This window comes from Miniopterus schreibersii (genome assembly GCF_964146895.1).
Source record: "Miniopterus schreibersii genome assembly, chromosome: 14".
Lineage (NCBI taxonomy): Eukaryota > Metazoa > Chordata > Mammalia > Chiroptera > Miniopteridae > Miniopterus > Miniopterus schreibersii.
This window is the reverse complement of record NC_138114.1, coordinates 41,562,215-41,584,447: the sequence shown is the minus strand read 5'-3', so window position 1 is coordinate 41,584,447 and position 22,233 is coordinate 41,562,215. Positions and strand designations below refer to the sequence as shown.

General features: G+C 53.2%; 1 protein-coding gene across 2 annotated transcripts in view; it reads left to right on the top strand.

The window, feature by feature from the left end:
- The window catches only part of SH3PXD2A (SH3 and PX domains 2A), a 206,272-nt gene that overhangs the window by 174,385 nt on the left and 9,654 nt on the right, over window positions 1-22,233 (top strand). For both annotated transcript variants that reach the window (XM_081158959.1, XM_081158958.1), the window contains 6 exons: window positions 3,379-3,492; window positions 7,074-7,157; window positions 12,325-12,442; window positions 15,992-16,329; window positions 17,694-17,743; window positions 20,395-20,514. In XM_081158959.1, the coding sequence (XP_081015085.1) occupies window positions 3,379-3,492; window positions 7,074-7,157; window positions 12,325-12,442; window positions 15,992-16,329; window positions 17,694-17,743; window positions 20,395-20,514 (824 nt within the window). The remainder of the gene's footprint in view (window positions 1-3,378; window positions 3,493-7,073; window positions 7,158-12,324; window positions 12,443-15,991; window positions 16,330-17,693; window positions 17,744-20,394; window positions 20,515-22,233) is intronic.

Here is a 22,233-nt window from a genome sequence, read left to right as displayed (position 1 = left end):
CTCCCACATCCTATGACTTTAGTCCTTCATTCAGCAAAGCTCATAGCTTCCCTTTAGTGGGCGCCTGCTGTGTGCCAGATCCCATGCATTGTTCTTTATCATATCCCATCCTCATACTAGCCTGCAAGGTAGATGGTAGTCTTCCCATCTTACAGATAAAAAAACCCAAGGCTCAGAAAGGTTAGGTCACTTTCCAGAGGCCACAGAGCATGGAAGTAGTAGGGATGGGATTCAGACCCAGGTCTTTGGCCCCAGAATTTAGGCTCTGTGTCTCAGTCTTTTCATCTGCCAGGCTGCTTTCTGCAAGCCCAGCTTTGCCCTAGAGACAAAGTAGACATGGATGGTACATATATTCTCAATAGACCAATCCTCAGTGTGCATGAGCAGCTGTGAGTAGTGGGGTTGACTCTCTGGACACTTGAGATTTGGAGAAGGCCGGTTCGGAAGGGCTTCCTGGAGGAGGTTAGGACAGGAGAGGGGAGGCTATAGGACCTCTGTCCTGGGGAACTGTGTGAACAGAGCAAGAGCCAGGCCGAGGATGGCTCTGAGACATGTTGGGCAAGGAGGAAAATCCCAGGGATGTCTCCCACTGGGCCGCATTTCCCACCATGCTTTGCTACCACAGATTGTATCAGCTGAGGAAAGAGTAAGGAAGATAGTGCCTTTCATTCTTCTGGAGCCCTTGAAGGCAGCCCCACACGCCATAGGTTAGAGTGAACGCCTGGGCATGCGCATGCATACACACACATCTGGGTCAGTTCACCAAGCCAGGCTGAGGGCTCCTGGTGTACCCCTCAGGCACAGCCACCGCCCAGCCACCCATGGGTGCTGACTCTTAGTCTAGGAGAATACCAAACAGCCACCACCATGCTGATAGTTGTGCAAGGTTTTTGAGCTCCAACTCTGTCCAAGGCCCCAAGCTAAGCTTCTTATATCATTTATTCACTTTAACAACCTCGGGAGGTAGGCTTCATTAACTACTCCCATATCAGAAAGGGGAAACTGAGGCTCAGAGGTTTAGCAATTCGTCCATGATCACACAACTAGGAAGTAGCAAGCCAGGACCTGAATTTGCGTTGTTTCCCATAGACCCCTAACTGTTACCCTCCCCCCAGAGGACCCTCACCCGTACACACACTCAGGTACACAGAGCACATGCCCAGCAGCGTGGACATACCCACTCACAGACAGGTGCATATATAAAGCACCAATATCCAGGGACACACGTTCTTAAGGAGCCACCTCTACCCTCGTGCACAGCAGGTGTGTACCTTATCCATATCTGTGGTGGTTAAGAATATGGGCCCTGGAACCAGACCGCCTAGGTTTGAAGTTCAGCTCCTAATTGTCATCTATCTCTGCCTCAGTTTCCTCATCTGTAAAGTGGGGGTGATGATGAGAGTAATACTTGTTTCATAAGATTCTTGAAGATGAAATAGTCACGTATATAAAATTAGTGCCTAGCACTGAGTGCTCTTTTGTTTCTGACCACGATCGTCATCACTTATAATAAATGCGCAGACACACCTACAGTGTGCCAGGTGTATGTAGATATGTACTTGGACATAACCCACCTCCCATGTCCTCAGAAATACATAGCCTTGTCCACCCCCCCCCCACACACACACACTCTCAGCCTCTATCCGCAGGAAAGGACTCCAAGTGCATTGGAGGTGAGCCTGGGAGCCCCATGGGGCTGGCTGACACCTGAGTTCTCTTGGCCAGCTGGCCATGCTCAGGAGTTCAAGCTCTAATTGCTCCTTGCTGAAGCAGCAGTCCTTGCTGAAGCAGCAGTGACTTTGGTCAGGAGCCCCAGTTGCAGCAATTGATGTCTGAGCTGCTGGCATCTGGGACCGGCCTGTCAGCAGCCGTGGGTGGCGCAGCCCCAGGGAACCTCCCTCAGAAGCCTGTCTGTGTGACTCGTGCCAGGGTTCCCAGGAGGTCCGCATGGAGCCGGGTGGACACCTCTGCCCATGTTCACTCATGCCTATCCATCTTTGCTTGGTGAAGGTGCCCATAGCCAAGCCAGTAGCAAGTTATTCTCTGCAGGGCCTGATGCAGGAGTGACCCGAGACAGAGACACATAGCCCAGCTCTGCACATTTAGGGCTGGAGTGTAAGAAGCCCAGGCCATTATTCTCAGGCAAGGTTAGCAGGGACCACCAGGCCTTGAGGATGATGAGGGTCTCAGCCCCAAGTCTTGGGGGTACAGCAGGAGAGTAGGATCCTAAGTTGCTACCTTAGGGTAGGGAGATGCTCATGGTCAGCTGATAACGCGGCCCAGGCTCCCCAGAAGCTTCTGGTGCAGCAAAAATTTTGAGGTGCAAAGGACTCAGAGATAGCTCTGGCACATCCAGGGGGCACCCAGGCAGTGTGAGCACCATGCCACCCTACTCATTAGTCACTTCAGCCAGCCACACATTTAGCTTTTCAGCAAGTCGCTGCCCTGTCCCGCCTGTGTTCCAGGCCTGTGCAGCAGAGGTAGAAGGAGGGCCAGGCCAGCCTGCCCTGCCCCTGGGAGTTTCCCTGCGCCAACAAGTCCAAATCTGTCTTTCCATCCCAGATTCCTGGCTCCTGGGGGAAGGGAGGGAGCAGAATGTACGTGGTAGGTTTCCCAAAGGGTGATGCAAGGGGTAGGGGAGATGATGCCACCAGCAGGGAAGAGACCTAAATCCTGGGATTGTGAAACCCTTGGAGCCAGGGGCCAGCTCCCAAGATGGCCCTGGTGAGTGGGAATTTGAGCAGGGACTTCTTACCCAGAGCTTGTTTGAATGATGAATGAATGAACCAATGAATGAAAAAGGAAAATGAATGAGCTTTTATCATTTGGCCATGACTGTCAAGGGTCGCTCAAGGGTGCAATGCCCACTTACTGTGATTGAAATGTCAACACACTTAAGGGCAGCTGTGAGTAGCACAGCTGTGGAAATGCCACTGACCCATGATAGGAAAGGGGAATAGTGACCATTAGAGGGTATCCCTGAGGCCTTTATCGCTGGATACTTTTGAAGCAGAGAAAGCAGCCCCACTCCCGCCATACCAGGGGTCCTAATTTACAGACCCTAAAAGGTCTCAGGGTTTGGCTGTTCCTGCAAGGTGACTTTCACACATTGGACATAGGATTGTCTCAATATTTTGATTTTTTCATCAAGCATTTGAGGAAGTATGCATCCCAGTCCATCGGGCCCTTCCATCAGGGAGCATGTTAGTCTATCTCTTCTTAGCCAAGCACAGGCTCCTCCAGGCTGGACGTGGGCCAGGCATTTCCCGGGCTCCCGGGTTGTCTGGCTTTGTGCCTTCCCCTCCTCATCCAGGCCCCCACCGCCTCTGCCATCCCTCTGGGTTCTCATGGCCCTATTCTCTCTTGTCCCCTCTGCAGGCTGGTGGTTCGTGAGCACCTCTGAGGAACAGGGCTGGGTCCCTGCCACCTACCTAGAGGCCCAGAATGGTACTCGGGACGATTCAGACATCAACACCTCCAAGAGTGGGGAAGGTAAGAATCTGCAGGTTATGAGGGCTGGTAATAAGGCAGGTTCAGGGAGCTGGCTGCCCCTAGGATCACTGGGGATGGGTACCCACCCCACCCCTGGCCACAGGAATGAGCCCAACTCCTGGAGGCAGCTTTCCCATCTTCTCCCTAAAACCATCAGAACCCCTGAAGAGGGCTGGGCCATGTTCCAACCCTCCTTTCTCTCTCAGACCCACTAGCTCACCTCCCGTTCCAGGCCCGTCCCTGCAGCCCCCATGTGGGGCTAAAATTAGAGGGGAAATTCCTTTGGGGTGTGGATCTCAGGGTTTGGCAACTTTGGGGCAGAGACTGGGAAGAATAGTCTTGGGGCTAAACCCCTGAAGCTCCCTATTCCCTAAGAAGCCCTGGGTTCCTCTGGGGGACCCCACAGAGACCTCCCTTTGCCTACCCCCACCCACAACTTCTGAGCATGTGTTGCTCTGCTCAGAGGCCTCTGCTCCGGTATCTGTTGGTCTAGCTGAGGGTGTAGACACAGAGGGCAGGTCTGTGAATCATTTCTCAGTGTCACACTCACCAAGATGTGGCTCCAACCCCTGCACCATCAGCCTTTCTGATTTTCTAGGTTTTTCTAGTTGCGTTTCAAAGAACCTTCCCCCAGGCCAGCATTGGCCTGGACGGCCTATCTGTGGACTCAGGTATTCCCCAGAGCAGGCTGCCAGAGCCCAGCAAGTGTGAGGCACCCTAGTTCCCACTGCCTGCTTCTAATGACTTCCAAACCTCCCGTGTCCTGGCAGCAGGAACGCTTGCCCTAACGGTCAGTGGGGACGGGCCAAATGGGCATGTCTGAGAGCCAGGGGTATGGAGGCCTGCCACCTGGGGCTCAGGCCACCTCCCAGGCCTACACCCGTGCTCCCCCCCTTCCCATTGCCCAGGCCAAAATAAGCAGCCCGCCAAGCGCCAGCTCCTTTTTCATCCTTCCCCTAAATGTCCGTTACTCGGCAGGCAGTTGGAGCCCCACCCTTCCTCCTGAAATGCTTTATTTCAGTTCCTTGACCAGAATTGCAGTCCCTGCAGTGCTTATCCACCTTGTGACAGGTTTCCAGGGACTAGGCCCCATCAGGGAGCGCCCCTGTGTTCAGGCCAGGTGCTCAGTCCTTCCTGGCTGTTTCCTAAGCCCTAGAGTGGAGCCTGCACCCCATCTCCCCTCTGGTTCCATTGCACTCTGCAGCAGTAGAGGTCTTGGCCCTGAGCTGCATCTGGTCTAGTTTGTCTGCAGTAACCAAACTCAACTCCTATCCAGTTCCACATTCTCGGGGGCGTCCCAGGGCCTCTCAGAAATAACAGCCCCTTGAGTGTACTGAGGTCTGGCTCACTCGCAGGTGTTCAGCTGGTGCTTTACATGCCCTCACCACTACCGTTGTGGGGGTGAGGGGACACTGTTGGGATCCCCATTTTCCTGATGCCAGAACTGAGGCTTCGAGATGGTTAGCTATGTGTTTGTCTTCGTAAGGCTTCAACCCTGGTTGGCCTTCGTTGCTTTGTGGTCCTCACCACCGGGCAGCATGCCTCTCCATGGAGCATTTAGCTTGTAAGCAACTCTAGGAGCGTATGTGCCATTGGAGCCCCGCCTGAAAGGCTATGCCAAGAGTGTCAGAGCAGAGATATTAGTAGATGATGGAGGAATAGGACACTGAGTGGGCAGAAGAGTGTCCAGGGCAGGAAAGAGCCTGAGACTTATATGGACACAGATGCCAGCCTGGTTGGAAGACAGAGTGGTGCTTGGCATAGAACAAGCAGTAGCAGGTTGTAGAGGATTTTAACTTTGAAGAATCAGCAGCCATTTGTAGGTTCTGCATTCAGAGTGTGTGTGTGTGTGTGTGTGTGTGTGTGTGTGTGTGTGTGTGTAAAACCCAGGGTGACCCTTCTGAAAATAAGTTGTTCTGCATGCTTTTGATAGGACCTGTCTGCCAGTACTCCTGGCAACACTGGGCAGCTGTGAAGTCCACCATCACATCTCCACCCAGCCCAGCTCTACAGAAGGGCTCAGTGCTCAATACCCCAGGTCCAAGACCCCAGCAGCTGTGGTGTGTCTGCCAGTCTCTCTGTACCTGCAGCCATGTGGCTAAGAGATTAGCCCACCCCTGGTCTCCTCTCCAGCCATCTCTACCCCAGCCCTGTTGCCATCCCATCACAGGTCCCCTGAGCCCTAGAGACGGAAATTGAAAGCCTTTGTCCCATCAAAGCTTCCCTAACAGCTCATGCTGTCAGAGCTCCTCCAGGTCTGGCTCGCACAGGCCCTGACCTACGTTCCATAGAGCTCGTTCAGTCCCTTGCTTTGTTTCATGCCAGGGCAAGTGGTGTCAACTCCAATGACAGACGAGGAAATAGAGGCTTAGAGAGGGAGGGCAGCCCGCCCAGGGTGATGTAGAAACCTGGCAGTGGGACCTGGACTGAATCCACACCTCCTAACCTTTTGTCCAGGCCTCCTGCTTATAAGAAGCAGGCCACTGTCCTCCTTCCAGGAAAGCAAATATTTCCCAAGAAGCTTTGGTGGCATTTGGCTCAGGTGTGTTCGGACAGTTTTGCTGTGGCTCTGCCTGCCTCCCTTTCCCAGACCTGAGCATCCCAGCACCCTCCTCCTGTAGTGCCAAGAGGTGGGAGCCAGTTGGAGCCCTGGAGTCCTGGTCTGGTGTCTGTGCCACCTGGTGTCCCATAGGAAGGCAGGTGGCATCTGGAGCTGGGCTGAAGCAACTAGATGATCAGTGCAGGGTATACCCCAGAGAGGGTGGGCTGGACGAAAGGGGCCTGTAGCAGTGAGAAGCAGGGGAAGCAGCTTCTGTCCTCAGAAATTCAAATGGGGAATGTGTGGAGAGGAGCAGAACCAAGGCCTGTGGCCTTCATGTGAGCACTTCACTCAGCACCATTTCTTAGGGATCAGCCATGTGCGTGGCCTCATGGTGGGCCCTGGGGATGCAGAGACACAGTCTTTGCCCTCAACAGACTCGATCCAGTGGGGATGACTGTGAAAGCAGGGACATAAATGCAGAGCAGTAAGAGCTATAAGCTCTGTTGAGGATGGGACCCCAAGTCTCTCCTGGACATGTATATCCTTCCACACACGGTGCCTGGCTTGTGGTGACAGGTTCACAAGCAGGACTCGGTTAGTGAGTGAGTGAGTGAGTGAGCGAGCGAGTGGGTGGTGGGGCTGTAAGCCCCGGTGTGATGGGGCCCCACACCGCCCCAGGAACTGGCACTGCCCAGCAACAGGGGGAGCAGTGGTCTTTCCCTGGGGCCGCGGCAGAGGGTCATCTTGCCCTGACCGGAACCAAGGGTCCTCGTCAGCTCCCAGGTGCTGGGATTCTAAATTCTCAGCCTGTCCCTGGCTCAGGGCAAAATCTTCGGCTTTGGTTGAGTTTTCCCCCACATGCCAATGATGTCACTTGTCAGATCTGCCCCTGTCCAGCAGGTGTGTGCCAGCTGCTGACCTGGGAGTGTGACCCTTCCCTTCCATCATCCCTTTCCCGCCCCATCCCATCTCATCGTCATCTCCATTCTCTCCACCGGTTCCTGTCGGCCACGTGTTCCATCGTCATCTCTCACACCAGTGTCCAAGAGACGCAAGGCCCATCTGCGGCGCCTGGATCGCCGGTGGACCCTGGGCGGGATGGTCAACAGGCAGCACAGCCGAGGTGACCTCAGGAGCCAGCTTCTCAACTGGAGCTGCCGCCGCTTTCTCTCTCACTAACACCTCTCCTCCTCTCTGGGCTCTGCCCTGTGACCTCCTCCCCCAGATCCACTGGCCAGGCTTTTCTCTCGCCTACTGCAGCTTTGGGGTGGGTGGGTATGGGAGCTGCTTGGGAATTGGGATGACATTGGAGGTGGCTCTGGTTTCTGTCAGTGTCCTGGGGGTGGGGGTCATGGGACCTAAGGCACAGTTGTGGGGGCAATTGGACTCAATGAAAGGCCACATTTGCCCTGGGAACTGCAGATTAAGAGAACTGAGTGTTTCTGAATCTCTTCATGGGCCATTACACACGTGCGGTGCACTTCATTGCCTTCCTCCTCTAGGAAGGTGCTCCCTTGGCCAAAGCTGTTCCAGCATTGCTTAGGGACAGAGTAGGACGAAGGACCAGCCCACAACCCACCTCCATCAGCCAGCTCCCAGGAAGCTAGAAAGGGAGCAAGAGCCAGACCCAGCCTGGCACCTCTGATGGTGGTATTGGGCCAGCCAGGAGCCTCCAACATCTCCAGCACTAGCCATTGGGACTGGGAGTGTGGGGGCTGCTGATCAAGAGGATTTCAGGGAGGTTCCTGGTCTGCCACACAGGCTGATCGGGAACCAAGACATTTGCAGGTTCAAGGCCATTCCAACATCTAGGAACTTGGAACATAGGAGATAGGGGCCTCTGAATAAACCCCTACACATCTCCAGAGCCCCCAGGCTGTAAGTGGCCAGTTTAAATATAAGATCATGTTTGGTATCTGCCCCCAATCCTCAGGCAGCAAGAAGCCTGGACTCTGTGGTGTGCACTGCCTGTGGCTGGCTTAGTGTCGGACTCAGAGCACTGACCATGAGGAGCCTAGCTTGTCCTGAGCATAGAGTGTGGGTTGGACCCTGGAGGCTAGCACAGGACAGGAAGCCAGGTTGTGGAAACAGCAAGAACAGGTGGAATGTAAAGCAAAAAGCACCCTAGAGCTGGGAAGGGTGGGGCAGCATTGGTGGGGGACCAGGCTGGGACACAGTTCCAAGCCTTGCTGGCAAAGGACAGTAGACACTGGCCTGGAAAAAGCAGCAGGGGGGAAGGCTTGGACTTTCCCATTCCCTCCAGCATCTGCTCCAAACACCATCACACACTGAGCCCCAAATACAACTCTGTCTCCACAACCCCATGGACACATGCAGCCAGCAAAGTACTACCCTGCACAGCACTGATGGCCACAGTAGTGTCACAGCCAACCCCGCAGCTGCACATCCACTGGCCTGTGACACAGTCTCACGGATACACACATAATTCCACCTAGGCAACCACACGTAGACTGTTTCGTGTATACATTATTTACGTTGTCACAAATAACATTCACACACAGTGCTCTACAACAATGTCACAAGTACACATGTAACTTCATGGAGTCTCATATACATGACCTCTATGCCACATACAAACAGGCAGTGTAGTCACAATTCCAAATATATATCACATATATGTAGACACAAATACATAATTCTGTGGTCACTCATAAGAATGCAAGTACAAGCCCACAACTTCTTTCTCTCTCTCAAATAAGAGATCTAAACAACGTTATTCCCCAGTCTTAGACCTAAGTTAAATCAGGCAGCCAAGAAAAACTTGCAGGAAGTTGGCTAGGAGACGCTTCGTTGCAATGAGCCGAGCTGATGGGGAGAAGCAGGCAGTGGGTCATGTGTAACTAGACAAGAGAAAAGCAGTGCTTCCCCAGGGCCTCCGCTCCCCTTCCCTCAGCCAACGAGGCCTTTGGAATCAAAAAGCCCCTTGCAGTGGGGTTGGGTAAATTGTGGGGGCCGGGAGGGGAGCCGGGGAGACTGCTGACAGAGGGGAAAGTGTTTGGAAAGAGGAGGCGTCTGTGGTTTGGAAACTGCAGGGCTCTCCAGCCCCTGCCTCCAAAACCAAAATAGGCCTGTCCACCTCCCCACAGCCACCCACCCACTCACCCAGTGGGCGGCCTGGCCAGCCCTTCCTGGGGCGGGGTTGCCACCATCTTTGGATGGCATAGCAAAGTGGCCGCGGCCTCAGTGCTTCTCAGAAGCCCTGAGTGCCCCCCAGAATTCATAGTCCCCATTCCCTCAACTCCAAAGGGGCATCTCTTCTAGGGACCACAACCAACCTGAATCATTCTGCCACCCCCTGAGGCCATTTCTATCTGCCTAGGCATCCTCCCACCTGGACCCCATGTGGGGTTTGTGGTCCTGGTTCAAGAGCTATCTCTGCTTCTCCCTTGGGGAAACCTGTGAGCTGGGGGCTGAGTTCCACGTAGCACATGTTCACACGGAGGAAATGCATGCCTCCGCCATCTGAGCCAACCATAGCAGAAAACCAAGCCCCCAGACAGACCAATTGGAAGAGTTGCCCTGCCTAAAACCAAGGCTCTGAATTTTTATCATCTGGAGGGCAGGACAAGCCTGAGCCAGCCAGATACCTTACTAGGAGCCCATAAACTCCCAGACATCCATGTTCACGGCAGCCCACGGCCACCAAGAAAAGGGCTTTTTGCTGGGGTAGTTCAGCCTTTCTGGGTAAAGCTGATATCCTTGGTGCTGCCCACCCCAAGAGGGTCAGGGGAAAACGGGGTGGTTACATGACCCATGGGGCACTGTCCTCAACATGTACCCTGGGGGCTCTGGAGGCTGGTGCATGGGCCTGGAAGCTCCAGAGCCTGAGCCCACATGACACGGTTAGGCCCTGTTCTCTGCCATGCGGCCGGGCAGGGCTCCTCTGATCTTCCCAAGAAGAGGACTGTAATTTTTCTCTGCAAAAGCAGCTTTGCCTAGGAAAACTTTAATGATGGCTTCCTGCTCGAACCACAGGCTTTTAAAAATAGCCCAGCTGAGCAAAGGCAAAATGTGGAGTCCAGGCCTCGCCTCACCCTAACCTCAGAACTCTAGATTCCCGGGGCCTGGCGCTGCCCCTCTGGCCACTGCCGGGGCCAGGATATACCGTGCCTCACTGGAAAATGGAGCGGGACCAGGAGCAGGCAGGAGAGCGAGTGTTGGCCTGTGCAACACTGAACTCCTCAAAGGCCCGAGTCAGAATCTGGCTGAAGGAGGTTCTCAGGCGGTCTTGGCAGCTCTCCCCAGCACGGCTGCATTGGAATCTGAAAGCTTCCAGGAGCTTGTGGATGCTGAAAAAGGCTTACAGTGGAGAAGAGACTCCCATGGGTTCACCCACCTTTTGCCTTTTGGCAGCCTTTCAGATTCGGCCTTCAGCCCATCAGCTCTGTCCTCACAGCCTGGCAGGGTAGCTGCCTCCATCCCAGAGGGAGCTGCTATCTCGGTCCAGGACAGGGCTGCAGACAGGACCCCGATAATCCAGGGAAGAGTGAACAGATGGCCTTCCTCTCATGGGGGGAGTAGGGGGTGGCAGCCGCCCCCTCCTCCCACTGCTGCCAGAGGCTCAGGCAGGCTATCCTCCATGGTCCAGCTGAGGAATCGGGGTGATTGTCACAGCTGGAAGCCAGGAGGTGGGGGACAGGCGTCTCAGAGACCAGTGTTCTGTGCCAGCATCTGCTATTTTGAGCTTGCAGAAAGCCTCCCACTCGGCTCCTCTGCTCAGCCCTGCCTGCCCCTTCATCCACATACTCCACAGTCCATTTGGAGCTCCTGCTGTGTGCTGGGCACTGTCCCAGCCCCCGGGGAGCACCCACACCAGAGAAGACAGCGTAGGTTCCGGGTGCCCCTCCAATGGGCATCAGATGGCCATTTCTTCCCTGCCTGTACTCTGCTCCTTGTTCTAGAGGGTGAGGGTGGGGACGTGTCCTTCTTCCTGAGGCCTGAGTGGTCCTGTGAGAGAGAGGCTCTCCACCTAGGAGGCAGGGTTCGTGGCCAGCCGGCTGTGGGTCTAGCTGTCAGGGGCATCCTGGAGGCAGGGAGAGCTGACCCCAGTAGACACAGAAGAATCACCTCGCTGGAAGCCTGAGTAAGGACCCATGTGGAGGCAGCAGGGCCCCCTGCCAGGAGAGAGGCTGAAGGAACCAGGGAAGACACGTGTGGCCCGGCCTCGCAGTGCCTGGGAAACCCTGAACAAGGCCACAGTCAGACTGAGACCGGAGCAGGCAGCTCCCCGACGGGATCTGCGGTGCTGTGTGGTCAGCTCCATGCTGTCCTCCAGCTGATGCACGGGAGTGTTGCCTCACGCGGGGCTCCGCGAGGTCCTGCCTGGTCGTGCTGCGCTCACCGTTGCCCCTGCTCATTGTCCATGGGACTCATCTTTTTTTTTTAATCCTCACCTGAGGGTGTGTTTTTTCCATTGCTTTTCAGAGAGAGTGGAAGGGAGAGAGAGAGAAACATCTATGTGAGAGAGAGACATCAATTGGTTGCCTCTCCCACATGCCCCGACCGGGGATCGAGCCTGTACCCGAGGTACATGCCCTTGACCGGAACTGAACCCGAAACCCTTCAGTCCGAGGCCCAATGCTCTAACCACTGAGCCAAACTGGCTAGGGCAGTGGGACTGTTATTTTAACAAGACTCACATAACCTCTTCCGTTGAATGTGTGTTACCCAGAACCCTCTTGGGGAAATTACAAGATAAGGTGATCAGACTAGTGGTCAGATAAGGCTTCACCAGATGGTCCTCTGGAGCATTCAGAAGACCAGACAGGAAGGATTTAAGGGGTTGAGGTGGAGAAGGGCCAGGAGAGCAAGTCCGGGACAGACGAGAGTGTCACACATTCAGGGCAAGAGGAGGTATGCTGTGGGGCCTCCAGGCATTCGGGGGACACCTACTGTTGGTCTCAGGCTTCTTGACACAGGCCCCATGAAGGACAGGTTCCATCTGACCCTGTCTTCAGCCCAGAGAGCTTCTGGGGCCTCAGGACTCCAGGCCTGGGCAGCCTGGCTACTGGTACTGGGCTGGGAGAGCCTCTGTGTTGCCCAGGGTTTTGCCAGACCACCTGAGGCCCTGGCTGGCTTTGGCACACACTGGGAGCAGTGGTGATAACTGGTCCCTTCTCTTCCCTTCCCTGGAAAAGCCAGAGGCCAACACAGTGCACTTTGGCAACCATCTAAGCAAGGCCAGGCCAGGGGGGAGGAAGACACAGGAAGGAGGAGCTGCATCCCGACCTCAAGTAATTGTGCTTTCTTGCTTTGCCTGCCGCCTACAGAGGAGAAGTATGTCACTGTGCAGCCTTACACCAGCCAGAGCAAGGACGAGATTGGCTTTGAGAAGGGCGTCACCGTGGAGGTGATCAGGAAGAATTTGGAGGGCTGGTGGTACATCAGGTAGGAGCCCCAGCAGAGGAGCAAGATGCCCTGGGCAGGAGAGCAGGTAGATACTACCGAGTGGCCGGGGATGCCAGATGGCGAGTAGATACTGACCGCAGCTTTGCGCCCACGGCCCAGGCTTGGCTGTGCTGAGTCTGTACAGCTGAACAGCTCAGACAGAGAATGCTCATCTCGCAGATTCTCTCCTGGGACACGTAAAGCAGAGCCTGAGCTGCAGCCAGCGGGGCCTAGGGGCTCCAGCTCGGCTTGCAGGCGGTGGTGCAATCCCTTCCAATGCAAGTGCCAGGAGGGTCCAGCACATCTGAATTTGGTTTTCTGCGTCCGGCTTTGGCTGCCTACTGTGCTCTGCAGCTCAGGCTGCCTGGAGCACTGGCGTCCACAGGCCTCTCTGAGGTCCCAGCAGGCCGCCCCTGCTGCCCACAGCTCAGCACTCCGGCTCTGTCCCCGATTGTCCCCTCTGCAGGGCTGGCTCATGTGGTTGCAAGAGCTGGGCCAGAAGTGAGGCCTGAACCCAGGCCTGGTTCAGAGGTCTCTTCTTTCTCCTGCACCTCTCTCTCCCAAGGCCTAATCACACTTCTGAGCTGAGAAACCCATTGGGGAGTATGGGGCGGGGGGAGTGGGCAGCTTTCCTGATGCTCTTGGAAACAAAACCTGTGGGGTTTACTTGCCTCTCCCCTACTAAGCTCTGCCCCTCCAGTCCCCTCTGCCCTGGTATTTCGAGGCCAGCGCCACCCTCAGGGAGCCTTGCTCTCAGGAAATGTTTTGATTCCTTTGGGACCTGCTCAGCTCTGATGATTTTACCCAGTTTCTCTCTTCTTTGCCCATAAGCAGCCTTGCAGAGATTGTCCCACATCTGTGGGCTCTGGGGACCACCTCTTCCGGCCCACCACACCTGGGAACCCTATCCCAATTATGGGCAGGATGCATGTTCTGGGCTATCGCCCACAGTGGGTACAGGATTGACCAAGGTGATGTGGGCAATCAGAGATGGTTGCTCAGACCACACTGACTGGCCAACACTGATGGTGTTGAGATTGGTGCTGATGGGTAGGATAAAGGTCACTGGCCCCATGAGATTGAACCTTAGTGTGACCTGACAGGACATTGCTGCCCTGGCCCTGCATGTCTGTTGGGATGGCTGAGGTGTCTCTTTCTGTCCTGTTAGGTGGGTCGGGACTGTGTGCCTGGACATGTGTTGCCCAAAGCCCCTTCCCCTGGACTTTGATGACCTCTCAGCAACTAGAGCCAGCCCCCAAATCCACCAACAACGTGTCTGGCGTAGGAAGGCTGGCGAACAGTCTGACAGGCTGGTTACCTAGACCACTTGCCTGGTGGTTATCTACAAAGCTCATGGCTTTTTGTTTTGTTTTTTAAGTTTTCTAAAATGACCAGTAAAGCCACTTTGTGCTTTTTCTTCTAGTCATCTCTTGTCCCCATGGTCTAGCCCTTTAGCCAGCGGGAGCTTCAACGGAAAACCCAGCTGAAAAGGTTCCACCTTAAGAAGGCTGCCAGACACCCCCTTAAATATGCCATTTCCCAACATTCCAGGCTCTGTGTTGATCCTCATTTCCTGTCTTTCTTCTCTACGCCCCCCCCCACACACACACCCCCTCCCTCTCCCTCCATCTCTCCTTTTCCAGTTTGCTTCCCTCTGGAGTCATTCCATGCTCCAGAGCTGGAAAGCAGATGTGAGCAGAGTTGGACCCAGACGCACACACAGCCGCTTCTGATTCCCTTGCCTCCTTCTGCCTGGAATCTAATTTTATCCATGTAACACCAAAGGAACACACAGGATTTGAAATGGAAGCTTTCAGGGCAGCGAGCAGGCCTGACCATGCCTCCCGTGAAACCCTGCTCCCCATCTCTCCATGGTGTTCTCAGAGGAATGCACCTGCGTGGCCAGCAGGTTCCCCCTCGTCTTTTCTCTGAGATGCAGGAGCACCGGCCTCTGAGCCAGATGCTGCCACCGGCTAGCTGTGTGACCCTCTGCTACTTGCTTTGGTTTTCTGAGCCTTGGTTGTTGCCTCGTATGTAAGATTAGGCATCTTGATTAGTTGCTTCCATCCACTCCTGAAATCCTATGCTTCTGTCTGTCAGCTCCCTGATTTCCATCCTTTTGTTCACTGATGTCTGCCTCCCAGGCCTCAAACAGGGAGCCAGATGGGTGAGATGGGGTGAGCCTGCCTGCATGTTCGTGACGTGCACATAACCCCCTACCTGAGCTTTCCAGCAAAGCTTAAGACATGTCGATAGAAACTTTAACCCTCACATTCCTTTTTCTCCCACCAAATGTGTGCCCAAGAGCAAGGTCAGATGGAGAATCAGGGGAGGGGGGATTGTCAGACATCTGGCATGGAGGAGCCATTTCAAAGAGCCAGATGTGTCCCAGGAAGCAGACGGGGACATTACAACCCAGACTCTGGGGCATTGACAACTGTTGATGAGGAAGTGAGCTCTCAGTGGGCTTGGGTAGAAGCTCAGCACCATGGGGGGGGAAAGGGAAAAAAAGCTTGTTTTCGGAAGTCATCAAGTCACCTAAAATTAAGTCAGCCCTGTCATTTGCCTTTTCTCTTGTTTATGGGATTTGGGGTTTTGTTTTCGTTTTGTTTTGTTTCGTTTTGTTTTTGTTTTGCCATACCAGAGGTTTTAATTTTATCCAGTCATGTGCTTTAGTCACTTCATTTATGGTTTCAGCTTTTGAAATTCCATTTAGAAAGGTTTTTTTCCAGCCCCTCAAGATTAGGCAAGTATTCACAACCTGCATTTTTTATTTTGCTCTACAGTGTGGGGCTGGGGGCTCACTTATATTTCCTAACTGGATAATCACTTGTCCCCAGATCACTCACTGAATAATCCATCCTTACCCCACTAATTTTGAAGTGTCCCCTTTAGCACTGGTCTATTGGTGGACTTGTTCTGTGAACTTGATCCGTCTGCTACTTCTGCATGGTACTGATACGTTCCCCACTCAGTCACTCACCTTTAGAGACGTCTTCCTAGTGGTCTCAATGTGTTCATCCTTCTGTATAAATTTTTGCAGTTATTCTATCCCTTCATTTTGCCAAAGAGAAAACAACTGAGCTCAGGTTTTCTGGTCTACCTGGGCTACCTCTTCGCTTCTCTGATAATATTTCCCTTTCCAATAGGACATTTAACTCGAGACACCTTCTCATTTCTTATCTCTAAAATTGCCCTCTACTTACTGTGAGGTAGCAAGCTATTATGGAGTCTACCTTTCAGGCAACCCGAAATTTAAGGAATCTTTTAACCTGAAGTTCCCACATTTGCCTGACTTTGCAGAGTATGAGAACTACACCAAGAGGGGTCAGGCACAGAACAAGGAGATGGAAAGAAATGGTGTTCTAGGTGTCTTTTCCACCTGCCCGCAATTCCACTTCTCTCCAGAGTAGTGGGGTTGCCAGGTGTCTGCTGAACACAGTAGAAAAGGCTAAGCTGGGCAAAGCCAGATGGGGCCTGGGCCTGGGAGTGGGGCATGAGGTCAGGCCTCAGTGCTTCAATGGCCTATGTCCCATTCCTCCCCCATAGATACCTGGGCAAAGAAGGCTGGGCACCAGCATCCTACCTGAAGAAAGCTAAGGATGACCTGCCAGCTCGAAAGAAAAATCTGGCGGGCCCAGTGGAGATCATTGGGAACATCATGGAGATCAGCAACCTGCTGAACAAGAAGGCATCCGGGGACAAAGAGACTCCACCAGCCGAAGGCGAGGGCCCAGAGGCCCCCATTGCCAAGAAGGAGATCAGCCTGCCTATCCTCTGTAACGCCTCCAACGGCAGCGCCCTGGGGATCCCTGAAAGGACCGTCTCCAAGCTGGCCCAGGGCTCCCCAGCTGTGGCCAGGATTGCCCCTCAAAGGGCCCAGATCAGTAAGAGCCTCGCTGAGCCCCGGGTCCTTGCTGCAAAGCAGTTTATAGAGTGGGCATGGGGTGCAAGGAAAGCTAGATTGGTGTGCATGACCCCCTTTTCATTTTCTTCATCTTTTTCTTTTTAATTCTCACCCAAGGATATTTTTTCCATTGCTTTTCAGATAGACTGGAAAGAAGAGAGAGAGAGAGAAACATCGATGTGAGAGAGGCACATCAATTGGTTGCCTCCCGCACATGTCCCAACCTGGGCCAGGGATCGTGCCTGCAACCGAGGTACATGCCCTTGGCTGGAATCGAACCCAGGACCCATCATTCCATAGGCCGATGCTCAGATCAGGGAGGGCCATTTTCTTTGATATAGACTGACCCCTGACCCCAGCCTGTCAACTTGTCTCATGCTAATTACACAAGTAGACAAGGCAGTTCCTCTCAACTCCTCCACTGAAGATAAATTCTATGAGTACATAAGCTGCTAGCATTTCCTTCCCTAGTGGAGAGCAAGGAATGCTCACTTTGTAGATAAGTGTAAAACCCCCCAGCTGTGAAATGTGAGTCACAGGCAGGTGCAAGGCTGCTTTGCCAATAGAGGAACATCTTTCTGGCCTTCCGCCTCCTTCCCAATTGCCTTCCCCCAATTACTGGAAACCTAAAAGACATGGACGGGATGGTTTTACCTCTCTGTACAAGCGTATTTTTAAGGGGCATTCTTCAGGAATCTCCTTCCTTCTCACAGGAGAAACCCGGATCTCTGGCACCCTCTGAATCTCTGCGCATCTCTGGCTCACAGTGCCTTCAGCTGGGGGTTAAACTGTCTCTATTATGAGAGACAAGCTTCTGTGTGTGTCCAGCCAGCCTTAAAATCTGGACGAAATCTGTTTTGATTCTAAACTTGGTTAAGTCAGCTCTGTGCCTGCAATCTTTTAGGCAAGCAGTTGGGAAATCTTTTGAGGGCATCTCCTCTTGCCTGGAATGGTGCTAGCTTCCGAGGACTTAGTAGTGAGTGAACAGTAGACGTGGTCTGGGCTCCAAACTTTGAAAATCTATGTACTTTGATAAAGCTATATACCCTTTCTCCTCAAAAATGCCTCCTCTGTGTCTGTGCCTTTTGCAATGTGCACATCACTTCAGAGGGCCCATGGACCCCGCCCCGAAGCACAGCCATAAAAGCTTAAAGGTCTGTGGTTTCCTACAGAAGCCCAACTGTAGTGCCTGTGTGACTGAGAGCATGGGCCCTTCATAAATGTGGGACAAAAACAGGAACTTTGGAGGAACAGGAGGCGGTCACACCTAGGGAAGGCAGATATAGGCTATGTTGCCCAGTACACTTCTGGCAGGCATTTTTTAAGCCATGTGTCTTCTTCTAGGCTCCCCGAACCTAAGGACAAGACCTCCACCTCGCAGAGAATCCAGCCTGGTATGTTTGCCGTACCTCTTCTCCCTATCTTCCTCCTTTTCTGGGGATGTGCTGTAACAGCCCCAGTTAACTGGCTGTCCCACTGTTGGTCCAGAGATTTCCCAGGGCCCCGCTGGGCCTTCCAGCTTTGTGGGCTGGGGGCAGAGGGAAGCCTGCAGATTTCAGCCTTTCAGGAGACCTAGCTAGACAGTTTATAATCGAAAACGCTCCACACTCCAAAGCTAAATAAATCCATCCCGGCCACTGCACTGGCAGACATAAACATTTAGACTGGCCGGCGAGAGTGTCCGGCCGGGGCATTGCCAGGGGCTTGAAATGCAGCTGCTGTCCATGTGAGCCTGGATGCCTTTCAGCTTTGCCTTCCTCGCTTGGGAATGCCCAATGGAGGTGGTCGATGCCAGAGCCAGGAGGGTGGAGGGCAGACCAGTGAGCATCCTCCGAGGTGGGGTCCAATGGCCAGGACTGGCTTATGCTGAAGCTTAAAGATGCTCAAGCCGCTGGGGTGCCCAGCTCGTGTGGGTGGGGCTTCCTGATATTCAGACCGTCAGGGATGCAGATGTGCACTCAGGGTGCTGGGCTTGGGCCAGCCGTGATGCTGGTGGCAGGCCGAGAGCCCTAGAGCAGAGAACGGCTACCAGAGGCAGTGAGATGTGTGGAAGGAATGGGCTTCGAGTCTGCCAGGCTTAGATTCATATTCCACTCTGACACTTAGGAGCAGCCACCCCCAGGGCAAGTTGCTTACCCTCCACAGGCCTCAGTTTCCTCATCTGTCAGTACCAGCCATCTCCTAGAGCTGTTGTAAGGATGAAATGAGATGATGGGTGTTGCTGGCTGGCAGTGAGGTTTTCATTTCCTGTGTCAGCTGTGACTCTTCCAGGGACTACCTGCAACACTGTGGAAACAGATTTCTGAAGTCACATCTGGGCTAACAGCAAAGGTTACTGTGATCCGTGCCCAGGGTCGAGGAATAGTGTTAGTTCCTGGAGAGGCGGGCCTTCAGTAAACAGGATTACTGAAGATCTGGCCCCTGGATATGAGACTGTCCTTGCCCTGGCCATCAGCCCTGGTGGGGTTTCTGTCTATCTCCCTTTTCTCTGTTTTACACAACTAAACAGCGAGTTCTTTCCTGCCATTTCTCTCAGCCCCAGCTAATTATGTTCAGGCAGACTTGATTTTGGCAAGAATGGGGTAATTCCTTCCACGCTTACCAAATGCAGGGCTCGCTGAGGCAGGGCTGCTGTTTCCAGCTAGGTCCGGCTGAATCCCACTTGGCCAGGGGTCCGGGCTGGGCTGGGGCCTGGGCCACATCTGCTCACATGCATGGCTGCAGCGCCAGACACCAGGGCAGGGAAAGTTGACTGAATCATACCTGGTCCCTGAAAACCAGCTTTCCTCCTACCCTTCGCTCTCTGACCCGGGCAGCTGAGCTGTAACTGGCTTGATCGGGACCTGCGCAGCCTTGGAGGATGACGAAGGCAGAGGGAAGGATGGTGTTTCGGGAGGAGTGTTCAGCTTTGGCTTTTATTGATGGAGCTTTTCCTGTGCCCCTGGCCAGGCCAGAAGTTAGTCCATTATCTCAGGAATCCTCTCAATGACCCTGCTTTAGTTCCATTTTCTATGTCAGGAAACTGAGGCTCAGAGAAGTCAAGCCCAAGGCCATCCAGCTGGTGAATTGCTGAGCTGGGGTTGGAGCCCACATGTGCCCAGCTGCGAGGAAGAGAGAGGTCTTTCGAGGTCTTGTTACAACACAGCTACTTCCCCCTCCCTAGTCTCCCCCACACACATATCCTCATTCAAAAAATGTTTTGTCTTAACCTCTTTGTATGATACAAGGGCATACTGGGAGTAATGGGGAGGCACGAAGTACCTTTTGGCCAGAATAGAGAACAGGTAGAGCTAGAACATCTGCTCCATGAGGGCTTGGTTGGGGGGGGGGGGAGTCCTTCTGGTTCACTTTTGGATGCCTACGTAGACCACTGCCTGATGCCCAGTAGACATACAGCAAATGTTTGTAAAATAAATGAATGAGGCTTACAAGTCACGGGCTGTGGTCAATTTCTAAAATGTCCTTGAATGTTGTGCTTAGGTATTGATGTGCCAGCATCTAAAGACATTCAGGCTCTCCAGTGTGTTCCACTGTGCAGAACAGAGGGTCCTGAGTGTCTCAGTGCCAGCCTGACATTTGGGAGCATTGTGGTGACTGACCAAGATCTTCTCACCCACCCCCACACCCCTTCACATTTGCACCCCACCCATGGAGATGGCTGTGTCCCCTAGCTCTGCCCCTGCAGCCCCCTCCCCTAGACTTAAGGACAGTGGCTGCCCTCTCCCACAGGGTGGTGTGCACAAACTTTGTTACAAAGATGTCCTGTTTTCTAATTTTCATTTTGGGACCTAGTTGTTGAGGCTTCAGGAAACTGGACCTCCAGAGATGGAAGGGTGGAAATGACTGTTGCTAAATGGTCATTTTGAAGGCTCAGATAAGTCTCAAGTGAATCGTAGGTATTCTTAGAAATTTTACTCAGGAGAGTGACTCAGGTGACAGATACGTCCTCAGGTCAGCTGCTGTCCAGCTGGTGCAAATGCCACATTCACTGCCATTACCATTCTGATCAGGTGGGTTTTGCTCACTGATTCCTTCTCTACCTTAGGGGTTCCAGCTGCCGAAGCCACCAGAGCCCCCTTCTGTTGAGGTGGAGTACTACACCATTGCCGAATTCCAGTCGTGCATTTCTGATGGGATCAGCTTTCGGGGTGGACAGAAGGCAGAGGTGAGCCTTGAGCCATGAGGCTGAGGGTTTTAACTCAGGCTGGTCAGAGACCTGCTACATTTCCCTCTTATGTCTTGCTGGCACTGTTCCTGAGAGGAAAGCAGGAACGGTGCAGAAACAAGACCCATAAAAGCTAGTAAGTACCACAGTCAGGACCAGAACCCAGGACTTGTGTCTCTACCCAATGTTCACAGTGCTTCCCTCACAGCAGCATTTCCCAAAGCATATTGTAGGAGCTTGTGATGGGGGTGCCTGAGACAAAGCGCTTCTGTGGTTAGATCAGTTTAGAGCACAGTGGGTTCAACAAAATCCACCCAGCTTTGTTGTTTTAATTGCAGAACTTCTCAGAGCCTGTGATATGGAGATGTCACTGTGCATCTCTAAAGGGGACTAGATTAGGCAGCATTGCCCAGACCCATTTGGCCCTGGCACGCTTCCTCTCCCAGGAGCACCTTGGGGGCCAGCACAATAGGAAGTGCTGTTGTTGGGGGAACATGGTCCAGGCTGCAAAAGTAAGATTCCGGGGAGCCAGGCTCTGGCCACATCCACAAGTCCACAGGCACCTCTGGTGTTTGATGCAGTCCTTTCCTCCTGTCCCCTCAGGCTTTGATTATTTCTGTCTGCAAACTGGGGTAGTACCCCTTGGGGTGCTCCCTCCTGGCCTGTCTCTTAGCATGTATGAAACTATTTTGCAGCTGGTGCTGAACATAGCATTCCAGGGCACTCTGTTGTTTTTCTTGAGTGGCTTTGTGTAGTAATGGAGTTAAATCCAGTTAACTCATATAAAACTGTCAGGAGACTAACTGGGCAGGCTCTGCCTATTGAAGAAATGATACCCACGGTGTGAATGTTTTAAATCACACGTCTGGAAGTTAGAGCTAAATTTCCAAGAGAAATCATTCTCTCAGTGTTGCTTAGGTTTCTGGAAGAACCGACAAAGCTTGTAATGTAACAGAGCTGTCATGCTTCTGATCTACCTAAGCTTGACCCTTAGGTATAGGGGTGGGCAAGACTGAAGGATAGAATATAGTACCAAAGAAAGGAGAAAAATCTTTCTTTTTTGGTGGCGATTACAGAGATCTGGTCTTAGGCAGTCACTGCCTTCTCTTCCTTGCTTGCCCCTCTCCCCCCAGTGCCAATGTTTTCATGCTCCCCCCCCCCCCCACCAGGACCTTTTCCTCCAGGAGTGCACCACAATCCAAAATTATCTTCCCTTTGTGTTCCCCAATCCAAATGAATCCCAGCACAACCAGTAAGCACACACCTGTCCTTTAGTTAACCTCAAAGAGCAGTTAAGAAAGAAGCTCCTTGAACTAGTTTATACTAACAAGGAAATGACTGAAAGCCCATCCTCCTTCCCACAGGAAACCATTCACCCCAAGGAAATCTTTGCAGCTAGTGGGATTCCACATGCAGGGAAACAGCCGCAGGCAGTGAGGACAACAGGGCTGTGCTCTGTAGGGAGGCTCTGGCTAAATCCCACTGTCTCCCACTTCAACTCACCTGCATCTTCCCATTCTCTTCTAACCTGGGAAACCCTTCCCAGGGTCACCAAGGGAGGTCCTAGTAGTATTGAAGATGGGAGGAAGATGGGAGTGATAGAATGGTAGGTTTTTTTATACATATGGGTCCTTGGCAGAGACTTAGTAGAGTCTTTTCTAAGTGCAGTAGCGTAGAAGGAGAAGCGGGGTTCTGAGAGGAGTCCAGCTTGACCAGGAT